At 49.4% G+C, this 16,687-nt stretch overlaps 1 protein-coding gene across 1 annotated transcript in view; it reads left to right on the top strand.

The window, feature by feature from the left end:
• Positions 1-4,294, top strand: part of ANXA2 (annexin A2) — a 42,135-nt gene extending 37,841 nt beyond the window's left edge. The window contains exons 9-13 of the mRNA XM_037054019.1: positions 574-667; positions 1,145-1,240; positions 1,607-1,665; positions 2,737-2,859; positions 3,905-4,294. Of these exons, the coding sequence (XP_036909914.1) occupies positions 574-667; positions 1,145-1,240; positions 1,607-1,665; positions 2,737-2,859; positions 3,905-3,964 (432 nt within the window). The 3' untranslated portion in view covers positions 3,965-4,294. The remainder of the gene's footprint in view (positions 1-573; positions 668-1,144; positions 1,241-1,606; positions 1,666-2,736; positions 2,860-3,904) is intronic.
• The last annotated feature ends 12,393 nt before the right edge of the window (positions 4,295-16,687 follow it).

Raw genomic sequence — 16,687 nt, 5'->3', positions numbered from 1 at the left:
AGCAGTTGGGTTTTGCAGATGGTCACGGGTTGAGCATCCACCCTTGCATTGGCCTCCCCCATCCCCTCCCCACCATCGTTAGCGTTTCTTACAGCCTTTAGATTTCCTCAAAACTGAAAATAAGGTTGGACTGGCTCCTTTTTCAGCTCCACCGTTTTTCCTGAGTCTCTAGGAAGCTCGGGTGTGGGTACCTGCCCTACAGCTGCCTTGGGTAGATGACCACCAGCCTACTAGCTATTGAAGTGCCAACAAGGAAGGAGGGCTGGATCTGCTCACGAATGTTTGCCTGTCCTTCCTTATGGGAACGGAAGCTGCCGGTCCTCTCTCGGGTGTTTGAAGGAGGAGATTTGTACAGCACTGACCTCACAACCAATCCAGTCTCGTGCCACTCGGCCCGCGTCTAAGTGGGACTGCTCTTGATGAAGACCTGAGACCTAACTAGTGTATTTTTGCTCACGACGGCAGTGCAGACTTCCTTTCACTTGGCATTTTGAGTGTGTGGATTGTACGTTTTTTACATGACGTTTTTTGTGACCTTCCTCTGTGACCTTTTTTGGTGGGCTGTGCTTGTAGGACCTCTATGATGCTGGAGTGAAGAGGAAAGGAACTGACGTTCCCAAGTGGATCAGCATCATGACCGAGCGGAGCGTGTGCCACCTCCAGAAAGGTGGGTGCCGTGTGGTCCCAGGGCCTTGGGTGTCTCTGGAGTTGGGGGGGGGTGTCTGCCAGGACAAAGTTCACGCTCCACATTGCACCCCTGTTGCCCTTGACAGGTCCATTTGCCTCTCTCCCCCAGTTTGGATCCTTCTTTCCCCTGACTAGTTCCCATGATGTGGTCCTTTAGCTCGGTGCCCCTTCCTGTCTGAGGACCATTTGATTTTGCTCTGTTTGTTGAAGTAATAGACTTTGCTGGGTACGATGTGTCCACTCAGGAGAGGGAGCTGTTCAAACGTGACCTGGGCAGGGCCATTGAGGGCAACTGGTGTAGTGTCAGCTCTGGTTTACCATGGCAATCCCTGAGCCCCTAGGATGCTGTGATTGTCCCCTTTTATCTTTTTTAATCGTGTTATATAACTGTGTGAGTGATCATTGACATCTTTGACCAGTGGCTCTGTTATAGTAATTACTCGTTGCTTTTCCTCAGTATTTGAAAGGTACAAGAGCTACAGCCCTTACGACATGTTGGAGAGCATCAAGAAGGAGGTCAAGGGAGACCTGGAGAATGCTTTCCTGAACCTGGGTACGTGAGTGAGGTCCCCGTCCCTGGCGGACATCAGCTTTCTGTGCTGAAGTAGAAGAAGCAAATGACTGTCCTGTTAATTCAGGTGTATGGGGAGGTGTGGCTTCTTCACACGATTTGGGTGGCTTTATAACCTTCGTCATATAAATTTAGGAAGGGTTTAAGTTGATGGAGATGTGCTGAGGAAGAGTGAGAGAAGAGAAGCTTCCCCGTGCCCCTGGGTTTCTGCAGCCCTCGGGGTTCCCTGGGCTCTCCCATTCTGCACCCCATTCCTGTTGCGTCAGGTCATCTGGTCTGTGCCTAGGGCAGGGCCTCATCTCCGCTGGTGGACGGAGGGGTGACTGACCCCTTTTCTTCTCCCCACAGTCCAGTGCATCCAGAACAAGCCCCTGTATTTTGCTGACCGACTGTATGACTCCATGAAGGTAAGGGCAGCCGGCTGTGAGGTCCACGTTTCTGCACTAGTCTTTTCTTCTTTTCTGTGCCAAACTAAGTCTCCTTGCCTAGCGGGTGGAGGAGGGAGCCCCACAGTCCAGGTGCAGAGCGCACCAGTCAGCTCTGGTTGCATTTGACAGGTGAGAAGACCACAAGTGCATCCTCTCTCTCCCAGCTACCTGAATGTGTGCTGTGCACAGGTGGAAAATAGAGTGCCCGGGGGAGGACACACCAGCCCCGACTCCTCAGTGTCTCCCTCCTTTCCCCTCAGGGAAGACCAGCAAGGAAGGGAGATTACTAAGCAACCATGACATAATAGACATTGTGCAAATTACTTTATTTACCTTAGATAATTACCAAAGAACCTGGGGCTTATTATTTTCTTGCTATTTTCTTAATAGGCGAGGAGACTGGAGCTCAGAAAGCTTCCGCTTCCTTGAGGTTGCATACCAGATTTGAACTTGGGTCTGTTGACTCCAAAAACCAGCCCAGCCACTTTCACTTGAATGAAATCTGTCTTCCCACAGGCCCGCCCCATGCTCCATGTCTCAAGTGCGCTTTCCAGCTTCCAGGCCCTTGCACGGCCCCCCCCACACAGGTCACCCCCTTGCCCACACTGCCTCTCCCCTTTTTTTCCTCAGGTTCTGTGTAGCAGTGACCCGCTCCTGGCTGTGGCTGGTCTGAGGCTCTGCAAGGAGACTCACTGCCCCCTAGTGGTCATACCTGGCACGATGGCATGGCCTCTCCAGGCCCCTGAGAGCCAGGAACCGTTTGCTACATGTGGACCCCTGCACACCTGTTAAACCGAGCCTTGCTGTGCTCAGTGCTCAGCACACGGTCACTGAATGCGCACGTGGGCTGATATCAGCCTGGTGTGTGTCCTGCTCATTGCTCTGCAGGGAGTGGTTCCACGGCTACGTTGGAGATCTCTCAGTGGGCGGCATCGAGAACCCAGATCAGTTCCATGTGCCAGAAAACTTACTACATTGGTTTTAATGAACACTGAACGTCAATTAACATTGTCAGTGGGTCGTAACCTGGGACATCGACTTGACTTTCAGGGCAAGGGGACACGCGACAAGGTCTTGATGAGAATCATGATCTCCCGCAGCGAGGTGGACATGTTGAAAATCAGGTCCGAGTTCAAGAGGAAGTACGGCAAGTCCCTGTACTATTACATCCAGGTGAGCCCCCCGGGTGGCCCCTGCACCCCAGGGGAGGGGTTGGTGTTTCTGATTCACTGGGGAAGAGGGAGGGGCTGGTCATCGCATATTAGGGATTTATCTTGAAAGTGCCAGTTATGATTTGTCCTGGAATCCTGTGGAATCAGGCAAATGTTTTTCTATTTCCCACATCTGTTACTCTACAACGATAATTGGTGTTCTGAGGATGATCCTGTAAGAGCTGCTGATAAACTCAAGAGACTTAGATCAATTAAATCTTACATTTCATTATATTTCCCTTCCTTGGAAAGCCTGTGATAAGCCTGGCCGCTCTGACTCAGAACCCCCTCAGAACCCCCGTCTCTCCCGGCAGCACCGTCTCTGGGTTGCAGGGACAGGGCATCCCTATGTGGGGAGTGACTGCACTCACAGTGGGTCCGCTGTGTGTGGTTCAGGCAGGCATTGCAGCCCCCCTTCTAAAGATCCTGATGTTTCCAAAGGCAGGTGCTGGTTACCCAGGGTGAACTTGACAGTGGGTTAGCTATGCCCACGTTTATTGGGCCCAGGTTTAAAGTTTAGCTCCTGTTCAGACTCTCAGTCATTGTGTCTTTTGCATCTTCGCCTCACCAGCTTATTTCCATGTGACCTCAAGAATCTAGGAAACAGCACAGTGAGACAGGAAAGTCCCCCTCTGCTCTGAAACGGGGAGGACCCAGAGGGAAAGGGGCAGAGCGTGCAGGAAGTCTCAGTAGTCAGTCGCTTCCCAGGTGAATCCCCAGCACCTCGCACTTGCTCCACCCTTGTAGTAACAACGTGACTTGAAAGTTCCCCCATGCCACACTCCCTGAGAGCCCTCTGATGGTGGTGACCATGACGATGATGGTGATGATGGTGGTGGTGGTGGTTGGGGTGTGGCCTTCCAGGCCTCTGTGCCAGGGCAGGTCCTGCAGAGTCTTCTCTGTTAATATGGGAGAGGCTCTGTGCACTGGCTCTGCCTGTGTGTTATTGCGAAGTTTGGATCTTTTTCTTGACATCACATTTCCTTTTCCTCTTTGGCCCTTTATAGCAAGACACCAAGGGTGACTACCAGAAAGCGCTGCTATACCTGTGCGGTGGGGACGACTGAGGCCCGAGACAGCTTGAGCGTCCATGTCCAGGAGCGGTGCTCCTGTGCTTCCAGCTAACGACTCTAGAAAATCTGCTTGCGACTAATAGGCGCACCCCGCCCCCCCCCACCACCATGCTCATCCCCGTGAGGGCCATGTTGGCATTCCTCCTGCCCCGCCTTAGTTCAGTTGCCCAAGCATCGCCTGGCTTCCCCAGCTAGTCTCTCCTTTTAGCCAAAGAAATGAACATTCCCAAGAGTTGGAAGTTAAATCTATGATGTGAAACACTTTGCCTTTTGTGTACTGTGTCGTAAACAGATGAATAAACTGAATTTTTACTTTAGAACCAATGACTTTGTTGACCTCACTGTAAATGTAATTGTTGAGACATCAGGCACACCTGAGGGCTGTATGACTCAGTGGGCAGGGCTGTCCCTAGAGGAAAAACATTCTGGAACTGAGCTGTTCCATAGGGCGCCCACTCCCCAGATGTGACCATTTACGTTTAAATTAACTTAAACGAAATAAAAGCTCCATTTCCTCCTCAAGCCATCCACAGTTCAAACGCTCAGTTACCCGCGTGTGGTAAGCAGCCAGCGTGCTGGACAGCGTGGGTGGAGCACGAACATCTCGCTTCTAATAGGAGGTTCTCTGGGTGGCTCTACATACCCGGGAGTTGACGCTGCCTGTGGGGGAAAGATCCCAGGCTCCTCCTCGTCTGCTCATCTCTCTACAGCTGCACACGCTGAACATGAGCATCACTGGTGGCCTCACACTAGGAAGAGGGGTGGGCGGTAGATTCTGCAAATGTCCCTTGAAGCCCTTAGACTTTTAAATACCATCCTACCCCAACCTCAGGGACCAGCCTCAGTGAGTCAGGCTGTTCTTGTTAGGCACATGTAGTGAAAGTGAATTCAGCCCACAGAGAAGACGGCGATTGCTTCTGACTGTTAAGAAAGATGACTCGGGAGAAAGTAACATTTGAATTGTGCCCTAAAGTCTAATGTGAAGTGTGATAGCTGGGAGGAAACTCTCCACGTAAGGTCTTAGGGTTCTGTCAATGGATAAGAGGCAATTTATATGACTGGTATGCATTTCAGAAGACACAAGGACAAGTTACGGTGACAATTAGGTCTCCTCTCCCCAGCCAGCCAGGGACCCACCCTAGAGTGACATGGTTCGTTGTCCTTTCATGGATTGACTGCACAGTATCTGTGTTATTTATGTATTTTTGTTCATAATGTGAAGTGGTTCATAGGCTGCTAGCACAGGATGCTACAGACAGCTGGCTTACACAGGTCCTTCCCGAAGCAGGGCGTAGGGCTGGGCAAAGGGGGGGGTGAGGGGTGGAGGGAGTGGGAGTTGAGCTGACTGTCTCCGCCACATTTCCTCCTCCTCAGAGGATACTGTATCAACCACTAATTCTTGACACCTGGTCCATCCTGGGTGACTCTAGACCCCTAAGTGGTTTGCCTGTACCTTTCTCGGCAAGTCCTGGTCAACTATGGCAAATTCTGTAGTCTGCAGGGACTGGGCAGGTAATGAAAATAAGTGTGTGAAATAGGCTGGTTGGGTGGAATTAGGAGACTGGAGATCGGAGAATGGCTGCCCCACTGCAAACATTCAAATTCAAGTAAAAGGTGACTATGTCAACCAACACACCTGTGGGCTGACTGACCTGGGGTTTTGATCCTTTGGCAAACAAGATAGAAACTCAGATGGAGCGTGGCTCTTCCGTCACTCGTGCCCCACAGAGTGTCTGAGGTCACTGAGCTAATCTCTAAAAATTAGGTTATGCAAAAACAGGGTGTTTTCTCCAATGTACCCTTCTAGGCATATTAGCATTGATGCCCCAAATCCCAAAATACACTTTGGGCAGAGTTCAAGGGCTTGCATAAAAGGCAGGACCTTTCTGTTCAACCCCGAACAGTGTTGAACTCCCGGGGCTGATAGGGCTGGGCAGAGCCTGTCAAGAGCCATGTCTCAGAGCAGCGAGTGCTTGGGCCACCATGCAGTGTGTTTCCAGCAGCAAGGAGAAGGTGGTGGAGAAGAAGGCAGGCTTGTGCTCCTGCCGTGCCCAGGATGGCCTGCCCACTGGTCTGGCTGGTCGGGACCCTTGGGCAGGCTTGAGGGAAAACCCAAAAGGCAGGCCGGGACAAGCAACACTCCTGGGGAAGCAGCCCAGCCCTCCTGCTGTCTCTCCCCGCCTGTGGAGCCAAGGCACTTGGACTTCGGTCTCAGTCTTCTGGGTTTCAGCCTGTCCTCCTCAGTCAAGTTGTCCAAAGCCTCTCTTGAAGAACCATCTAGAGATTCAAGTGTTCTCCCAGTTTTACTCGGTAAAGAAAAGGAACAGGACAGCATACAGGCTTTAACACTTTGTCGGCTGGTAATAGGAAATTTTGGTTTCCTTCCTTGAGGAGGTAGGCAAACGCATGCAGTATAGCCATGAAAGCTCACTGAACTGTGAGGGAACAAGATGACCTTCCCCCACCCTCACCTGCACGGCGGGGCTGGGCTGTCCCATCGCACACCTGCAGATGGCGCCCTCCACACTAGTTTCTGTGAGCGCTGCCCCCAGAGCCGCGCGGTGCACAGCCGGAGCGGCCAGCCATACACCACGGCCCTTTGTGCTGGCCCTGAGCGTGTGGGAGACGGCCTGTTAGATCTTTTGTCACAGAGTTGGCATCCAGATAAAAATCGGAAGACAAATCTCGCTTGGAAACAGACAGATAAACGCACAAGACCTCATCTTTTCCATGGACTCTTGATCTTCGGACCCATTTTAGGGACCATGCACAAATGACCATGCATCTGAGTCTAACCGGCATGTGAAGCCCCCGCGGTGTAAATGATCAGTAAAGATCGCCAAGGCGAGGAAAACCAGCTCACGAAGTGGCCGCATTTAGCAAGAAAAATGATTTGAGGACAGAAATCTTTTAAATCAATTTTTAGTCTTTAAATGACTCCAATCTCCCAGCCTCTCCCCACGTCTTGACAAATGGCTTTGGCTTCTTATCCACATCAGTTTATTTGACCTCCTTTTCCCATCAACTACCAAAATGAAAACTCTGCTACACGCGAGAGAGGGAGCAATTTTAAACATCTCATAGCAATGAGGCAGAACATGCTATAGCCATCAAGTTCTAGTTGTTCGTTCTATTTATTGAAAAAAGCCTGTAGCCTGATTTCTTTTATGCGAGTACATTTGAGCAAGCAAAGTTTATAGAGATGACTTATCTCATTACATTAGAAGAATGATTTGCTATCTCAGCATCTATAAGCAATTTTAACAGACATTTCTGGATGAAGAAAAGCCTTTGTAAATATATGGGAAAGACACAATTTCATCAAGCATTAAATTGGAGGTGCCCTGGAAAAAATATTACATTTGTGCATTCAATTAGCTTGATTGTGGCTGAATTCTGTCCACGGAAGGCAGCATTTCTGTGGAAAAACAGAAGCATCCCCTAAGTCAGCAGCTTTCCTAAAACAGGAAAGCACACTCCTCCCCCTTGCGAGTCCTCTTTTGCATTTGTGCTGTTCCCAGCTACGCATCCCTAATCAGACTGCTCGGTCTTGTTCTCCACAGTCCAGGGTAAGGGGAGAGTGAACCAGAAGCCACTGTATTTAGGCCCTATGGAAATCCAAACCCAACGGTTTCAACTATAAATAGCCTGTGTTTGGCCTAAAAACTAGGTGAGCCCCGGGAAAAACTGGGACTGAAGAAGCGGAAAATGGCCGGGGTACAAGAGGGCCTTCCCGGACCCCTGAAATCACAGTAAAGCAACGAGCTAAGTTTTTAGGGTGATCAGCAGCCCACCCAGGTCCTCCCGTTTGCTGTTCTGTGTAGCTGAACCATCAGCTTCCTATTAAGCAACAAACCAGAAGAGACGCATCGTGCCAATGAAACCTGGCTGTGGCTGTGGCTGTTATTTTTACAGCTAGGTGAGGACAAATTAGGACTTTCCGGGCTATAATTCCCTGTCGCCCAGGGTTATCACTTCTAAGGGATCATTAATTCAAGGATTAACAAGGAATTTGGATCAGGAATAGAGAAACGTTTCAAACAAGCATGAGGTTGCTGTATCAGAGAGGTTGCTGGACTTCAGATTTTACCATGTGTTCTTGAGCTTTGAAGAACCATCTTGGTCTTAATGGATGACCTTTGTCCTGATAGACTTGAACTCATATGACTAGGAAGATGTTTAAAGTCTGAAGTCGAGCAGGTAATGCAGGACATCAGTCTTTCGCTTGCTCATTCACTGATGTATTAATTTATTCACTAGTCAGTCCTACTGTGCGCTGGTCGGCTGACTAAGCACTGGGGACTTGAAGAAGAGCCAGGCAACACTGGGCATGTAGAGAAATAAGGGCTACGGTCAAGGAAGGCACAGGTGAGGTGCTTCAGGGTCCCGAGTGTCTGAGTCTCACCCAGGGTGAGGCGTCCGGAAGATGTCTGGGACAGGCAATACTTCAAGCAGGATTTTCTTGTATTTTTTTTTCCCCTGACACACAAGAGAGATATGTAATTTTTGTAGGAAGTTGAAAAATACAGTAAACTATAAGGAAGGAAATCCGAATCACCTGGAACTCCTACCGGAACCAATCACTGCTACCATCTGGAAGGTCGACCTGTTTGAGGATTAGCTCTTGTCGCCTTGGCAGGAAGCTCATCAGGAAAGCTCACTCGGCCCACGCGTGGTGCGGCTGGGCGGTGCAGGCCTCCGCGGGCCGCCAGGAGGCATTCGGCGGGCCGAGCCCTGCAGGTGGGCAGGGACCTCGCACCTGGACGCACCTGGACGCGCCTGGTTACAAGGTCGCACTTCCAGGATAGAGAACCCGAAGGGGGTTTCGGCGGGGCCGCCCTGGCGCTGAGCTGGCCTTGGCCGGTGCCGAGCCCTGGTCTCCCGCCCAGGCTAGTGCGGGCTCTCTGGGGTCCAGTTTTCCGCAGGGGAATGGGTTTTAGAGCCAAGCAATGCTCAGGAGTTGCCGAGCAGAGTCTCACATCCCGGTGCGAGGAAGCCTATCGAGGGCAGGTGGGCCCCGAGTGAGCGCGACGCCGTGCGACCCACGCGCGGAGCCCAGGTGCCACGCTGGCCCTGCGGCCGCGCGCCTCGCGAGGCAGCGCCTCCCCGCGTGGCCACCGCCGCCGCGCTCCAGGGGAGGGGAACGCCGAGGACCCGGGCTCGCTGCGGGGGCTGCAGGCCGGGCAGGGCGGCCGTGGGCCTCTCCCGCTCCGCGCTCTCGGCGCCCCGCGGCGGGGCTGGGGGTTTGAAGCGGGTGTGCGCCTGCAGCGCGGTTGGAAACTGAGCCTCAACAACACACGGGACCGGAAGAGCCAGGTCAGATGGGTCAGTAGGTAACTTTTGGCGTCTGTTATGATGGAGCTCAGGCTCAGAAATGGGGAGGGTCTGTCCTGCTCAGAGGTGAGTCTCGTCGACCGATCACCCCCCTCGCCCCCGAACGAGGAATACAGATTGGGGGTGCCCAGGGGTCGGCCGTCAGGATCCGGCCGCTCGGTGTGGGGGCGGGGGGCGAGGACGCGGGGCTGGCCCCGACACAGGCGTGTCCCCCCGACCCCCGCCGTGGGCTCGCGTGTTCCACGTCAGCGGACTTTCCCCCCTGAGTCTCCGCAGACACTGGGCCCCCACGTCCGCTCCGCTGGGAATAACAGTCTGTACCTCACACCGTTGTTGAGAGGATCAAATGCGATATTCGTGTAATGTCGCTAGCATCGTCCTTAGTGTATTGGAAACACTTAATAAATCAGATACATATACACTTCCCATATAATTGCACGGGTGATATATAATTAAGCAATACTGAACAGCGGTATTGGACAGTCGGCCCTCATGGACCCAGGAGACAGTGCTCCCGCTGCAAGGCCTTTGCACGGGGTCATGGTCCGCAGTGTCGGGGGCTCCACGCGGCGTGTCCTTCTGTGGCCGTTTCCACCTGGCCATTGAGCCTCCGTGGTGCTCTCAGCTCTCTGTCTCATCAGTAACCCACCTCCCACCTCCCTCCTTTCTGTCTGTCAACGACTCACAAGGCCCGACTTGGTGGGTCCTTTAGAGAAACACACAGTGTTTGATCTTAGCGCAGGAGCCCCTGTATTTATTTTACAGGGGACGTCATTCATCTTCTTGTCAGTGAGACAGGAGACTTTTCCCTTTTTTTTTAAATTTCCATCAGCTGTGGAACCTCTGAAGTTGGGGAATACATGTAGGCTGATAGTGGGTAGGAAATAATGTTTCAGCGTGGCCATTCCTCCCTATTCTTGAAAATCGTTTAATCAGATGACCTGACACAGACCAGTTACTTTAGGAAGAGGGGTTGAGGGCTCGCTTCCTGGAACCTGTGATGATTACGGCAATTAAACGGTGGAAGCAAAACTGTAGGAAATGTCCAGCCGCCAAGGCTCAGGAGAATTTCGGTCCCACTAGGTCAGAAAATAGGAAAGGGTCAGGACGCCCACGGTGCCCAGTTTCTGTTCCTTTGGCCACATGCACCCAGCATGGCCAGTCTTACTAGTAGGCAGTACTTCTCACACTTGTTCCCGGAGCCAAGTGTCCGCAAGTGGCTTCTGGAAACATCGCAGAATAAAGATCCATTTGCCATTTATGATATAAGCCAGGAGCAGTTTACTGATGGAAAATATTATAATCATGTGTGCACAGCCTCCATACCTCAAAAATGTACACATGAAACATTTCTGGGAAGTGATGTGTCCGGGCTGATCCTTCTTGCACCTGTGCTCACCTCCTTTCCTGGAAGCAGGCCCTTGCAGATTCCAGGCAGTAGAAAGGGCCTTTTACAACGAGATGCCCCCGTTAGCCCAATAACTTATAAGGACGTTGGCTGGTGGGAGTGAACCTTTTGGGGGCTTAAGGTTTAGTTGGCTTTTAGTCTTCTCCACCTTCTCCTCTATTCTCAGTCTGGAACATGGAGCAGCGATGGAGCAGAGAATGCCCCTCTGTGCCTATGAAGGAGAGGCATGGAGGTTTGCGGGGAGAGAAGGGAGGGAGGACACCTTTTTCGGAGTGCACCCCCAGAGCCAGGGACTAAAGCTTCATTTGTATGGCCTGAGCCCAGGAGTCAGGTAGAGCAGATTACAGAAGAAACCCCCAAATTTCTCCCATTAGAAAGGCTTTCTATTAGTTACAACATACCACTTGAACCTGGAGGAAATACCTGTTCGAATATTTTTCTGGAACTGACATTGGTATTTGATGGGTTAAGTAAGTGTAAGACATTCTCTCATCCACAGTAAAGGACTCAACGTAGACATTTTGTAGATGCTGAGTTTTTCTATTTAAATCTGTTTACTACCAAAACATTTGTTTGTCAGTCAGTTCACACTAGCTAACAAGAACAATAATTCTTCGAGCTCACTTTGCGCCCGGCACTTGGTGCAGATTTTGATGTTGAATTCCCACAGCGTGCCTAGGGAGCAGGTACCATGAGCCCATTTAATGGATGGGAGGACTGAGGCTCAGCCAGGTTAAGCAGCTTTCTCGATGTCAGGCAGCTAGTGAGAGGCAGAACCCACAATGTGTACTCCCACACCTTTGTTGGTGCTAACTGACTCACTCTCCTGGCTCCGCACCAGGATTTCAATAAATGTGGAAGAAAATTTTACCCATCAATTGTATATGTGTGTGAATTGGGAAAAGGCTATAACATTTTTTAAACAGAAGTTTTAGTTTTATGATAGGTTTAGATAAAAAACATTATTGTGAAGATAGTACAGAGAGGACCTGTGTCCCGCACACCCAGTCGTCCCTTTTTAAACATCTTACATTAGTATGTTTGTCACAATGAGTAAACCAACAGCAATACATTATTATTCACTAAATCGAAGGGATTGTCTGGTTCTCCTCCATGCCCCGTTTCGGCCCCCACAACCGGGCCGGAATCTGACACTATGGTAGTAGCCAGGTCTCCCTCCTCAGGTTCCCCGCTGTGGTAGTTCCTCAGACTGTCCTTGTTCTGGGTGGCCTTGGTGGTTTTGAGGACTACTGGGCAGATATTGTGTGGAATGTCCCTCATTGGAAATCGTCTGATGTTTTCCTCATGATTAGATGGGGGTGACATATTTTTAGAGGGAGACCAGAGGTAAAATGCCATTTTCATCATTTTATGTTGAGGGTCACCCTATCCATGTGACTCATCGCTGTCGTGACAGTGTCGATTGCCTCACTGAGGTTGTGTCTGTTGTCAGGCTTCTGCCCCGGTGAAGCCGCTCCTTCCTTTTCCCACGCTGCCCTCTGTGGAAGGAAGTCTCCAGGCAGAGCCCACCTTGCAGAGCAGGGAGGGGCGCACCGCCTGCTGTAGGAGGGGGCGGCTACAGGCTCCCTTGCCATGTGGGACCGGGGGTTTGCCTCTTTTCCTCATTCGTTCACTCGTGTCACCACGGACTCACGGATAGTGACTTCACACTTTGGATTTTAGTTCAATACACACACTCCTCATTTGACGGTACTTCGCCCTATTGCACATCACAGGTGTTGCGTTGTTGTTTTACAAATTGAAGGCAAGACCCAAACGATTACGAGTTGCTTTATCGTGCTAGTCTGGGGCCGAACTCCAAGCGTCTCAGAGAGTTCCGTCTCTTTATTTTGGGGCTCACGCTGTTTCAGCTTTGGCCACTGGGCACTCTTTCAGTTGGTCAAATGTCAGCTTTGTTTTTTTAGCACTCCCCTACTTTCTGTCACCATGAGATGCTCCAGGTTTATCTTATATCTCTCCTGCCCCCATCTTTGAATTGGCCACTTCTCCAAGAAGCCCTGGTCCCTTTCCTTGGAGGATGGTGTCATTCAATAGAAACCTGGGCACTAGATGTGCTCATTGCCCCTGGGATGTCACTGCTTCTGCGCCCTGTCAGCTGGATGAGCAAGGAAATGTGTGTGTGTGTGTGTGTGAATACTAACCTGTGTATTTATGCATATCTATAAAATTTCCCACGTGTAACCACCTACATATGCATTAAGCTAAACATGAGCTCGTACCGCCACCTCCCACTCTAAGCCATCATGTTACCATTCCGGCCTCCTCACTGGTTCACCTGTAATTGCCATGCCAACAGTGAGAGGCCTGGTTCCTACCGCTTGCCCTCCAGGACTTAATTGCTGGATCCCAGTGCACACGTGTAGCAATGCTGGATGGCAACCCACATCCCCAGGGAAACAACTCTATCACCTAGAGTTCAGTGCTCTGTGCAGCTCCTTCCCTTCCGTGTGACAGGTTCTGCTCAGCTGCGACATTGCTTAGATCAACACCAAGTTCACCCACTGTCTTTCACACATTTGTAATACAGTTGGGTTGTTTGTCACATTGTGTATTCCACTTTGGGGTTCCCTTTCCTCCTGAATAATTGTTTTAAAACATTTGCAGGATCACACAGAATAGTTTTACCACATCCAAAGTCCTTTGCACTCCGTCTACTCCACCCCACACCCCTAACTACTGGCAATCACTGATGTGTTCATCAACTTTATCATTTTGCCTTTTCAGAATGCTGTATAATTGGAAACATAATCACAGGTAGTTTTTCCAGACTGGCATCTTCCACTTAGTGATAGGCATTCAAGATTCTTCCACATTTTTTAGTGGCCTGATAGCTTGTTCTTTTTATCACGGGGTAATATCCCACAGCTTGTCCGATTTTTGGCAATTATGAATAAAGCTGTTATAAACATCTCTGCAGATTTTTGTGAAGACGTAAGTTGCAGCTCATTAGGATAAATACGCAAAAGTGCAATTGCTGAACCGTATGGTAGGCCTGTGTTTGGTTTGGTAAGAAACTGCCAAACTGTCTTTCAGAGTGGCTGCACCATTTTGGGTCCCATTAGCCATGAAAGAGTGTTCCCTTGCTCTGCCTCCTGCTGGCATTTGGTGGCATCAGCACCATTTTGCATGTAGCCATTCCCATCCCTGTTTGTGTGTGGTATCTCACGGTTGTTTTCATTTGCATTTCTCTAGGGGCGAATGATGGCAAGTGCCTCTTCACATACTCAGTTGCCGTCTGTATATTTTCTTTGGTAGGGTGTCTGTTCAGGTCTTTGGCCCTATTTTTACTCTGTTATTTTAATTGTTGACTTTTAAGAGTCCTTTTTATGTGTGTGTATTCTTTTCTATACATTTATTTTTCAATTACAGTTGCCAAAATATTATATTGGCTTCAGGTGTACTGCACAGTGGTTAGGTATTTATATGCCTTATGCAGTGGTCACCTTATTGAAGGGCTCTTTTCTACTGTGTGTGTTGGCCTTCCATCAGATTTGTGTTCTGCAAGCACAGGGTGGGGCAAAAGCAGGTTTACGGTTGTGGGCGTGAGAGGCACAGAGTTCATGCACGTATTATTATCTATTAATTATCGTGTTGCTTTCCATACAAACAACTGTAAACCTACTTTGCCCTGCCCTGCATCTTCCTTCAGTTCGTGCCCTGTCTTTTCATTCTCTTGACAGTGTCTTTCACAGAGCAAACGTTGTCGTCTCAATGAAGTCCAGCTTGTCAGTTTTTCTCTCACAGACTGCTATTGGGCTTGTATTTTAAAACTCATCCATGAACCCAAGGTCATAGAGATTTCCTGTTCTCTTCAATACATTCCTGCACTTTTCCACTTTCCATCTGGGACAGCCATCCATTCTGAGTTCACGTGGAATGAGGGGTAACGTCTGCGTCTCGGTTCATCAGTTTGCATGTGGACATTCAGTCGCTGCAGCACCTACGTTGAAACGTCACCGTGTATCTTTATTAGCAAAATATTTCTGTTTAGTTTGTGGAACAAGAGTGCTCTGGAAGCAAGTGTGGAGCACACCGGCCCTGGTCTCCAATGTCGTCTGAGAGCCTCGTGTATTGTTTTTAATCACCCACCTTTCTTCCCAATCAGATGTTACCGGCTGCCTGTTAAAGAGTTCGCATGTCAGTAGCTGCGTGTGGATGTGTGCACATGTGTGCATGCGTGCACATGTGTGTGTGTGCAGCAGACAAAGACAGTCAAGTCCCTTCAGGAGGGGTTTTTGTGCAGCAAGGGGCATTGGTTGGAGAGCTTCTACTTTAGCCTTGGAGATAAAAACCACTGAAGATGGGGGGAAATCTAAGGAGCAAACTTTTCAGACAGAATTCACTTTTTAGGAAGGACACAGGATCATGCATTACACACCACATGCACACACATGGCCTTTCTCCTGCATCCTGTGGGAGTCAGGTAGGAGCTCTCTGCGTTGTATGCCTGGTCCTCAGGGAAGTAATGGGCAGGTTTTCATAACTGGGATGCCTGTCACAATATTAACCATGACAGTACATTAAATTAGCGGAATATTTCACAACCTCATTTACTCTCGACTGTGTGAAAATCTCGACTATTTTTGTTTGCTTACAATGAATTAAAAATAAAGAATGGTGCCATCTTGTGGGCATCTCTATTACTGCCACAAGTGCATCAGATCTTGGAAGTCGTCACCCCAGAGAACCCTTTGCTTCTGCTCACATCTGTATGTATCAGCTGCAGGCAACTGATCACTGGCCTCTCTTTGGTTCTTTTCTATGGGCTTTTGTTTTTTTAAGACTGAAAGGCACTTCCCAATAACATTTAAAGTCAGTCATGGAGGGGTACTAATATTGGCATTTATAATTAAAAAAATGTTACGTTGTCATTTATTTACTCTGATTCCATTTTATATAAAAAGTTTGGCTTACAAGCACTACAGTCCCCGAGGCTACATGTGATGGGAATTCCAGACATTTCCAGAGAGGATGTTTTATACTCAGTGTTATACTGAGATTGGTTGTGCTTTTCAATTGTTGGTCGTCTCGTTTTAAAGAATATAGGCGTCATTTATGTATCTTTATGGGGAAAGGACCAGGACAGACCCATCAGTAGCAGAAAAGTTCTAGTAGCTAGACTGCAAACTAGAGGCCAGGACAGGGACCGTACACCAGAAGCAATTTGACAAGACAGGGTGAGGAGGTCATGCTAGTTATGGCTGAGAGACTCCCTCCAACCCCAGGTTTGCAAATCCCTACAGCTCGCTGTTATTTTTTTCAATCTGTAAAATGACAAGTTTAAAGTGTATAATTTCTAGGGTTCCTTTAAGACCTGAAATTTGATTACCAAGCAGAAAGCCTCATTTCTAACACTTCTTAACCCAGGTTTTCTGGCCAAAGGCAGAATTTATGACAGATTCTTATTTTTTAGTAATGCTCCTAGGTAAATCATTCTGAAGCCACAGAAATGGTTTATATTTAACATAGTTAATAAATTACGGAAACACTTCTATATACTTACTCCCTTCCATCTGTTCATCCTCACTTTAAATTCCTGCAGCCCTACTGGAGGGGGCCTCAGAGGAGAGACACGCTCACTTCCACTCATGGACAGGCAGCTGGGCCCTTGCTCCACTGGGGATGTACGCATGCGTGTGTTCCCCTTGCAGACAGATGCAGTCAACAGTATCGTATTTCAAGACCTCGCAGGCAGTGATAGGTGGCCTGGGGCACCCAGCCTGCAGCTGCCACATCGACCTCATGCATCAGCATCTGACTGGGCTGCTGATGCTGGAGAGAGAAACCATTCCTTCCAAGGCCAGCTGAAGCAGCTTCGAGGATGGGTGTCACGTCACGATGGAGACTTTCTTTGTCTTTATGAGTTCTTTCTCTTTTTTTATTGCTCAATGCCTTCTGAGGGAGGTTTTCTATGTTTCCAAATCACCAAGGAACATTACTTTGCATTTGTGTTT

This window comes from Sturnira hondurensis, unplaced genomic scaffold (assembly GCF_014824575.4).
Source record: "Sturnira hondurensis isolate 20B ecotype Veracruz unplaced genomic scaffold, ASM1482457v3 Scaffold0008196, whole genome shotgun sequence".
NCBI lineage: Eukaryota > Metazoa > Chordata > Mammalia > Chiroptera > Phyllostomidae > Sturnira > Sturnira hondurensis.
The sequence above is the reverse complement of the archived record's forward strand: the minus strand, read 5'-3'. Positions and strand labels throughout refer to the sequence as shown.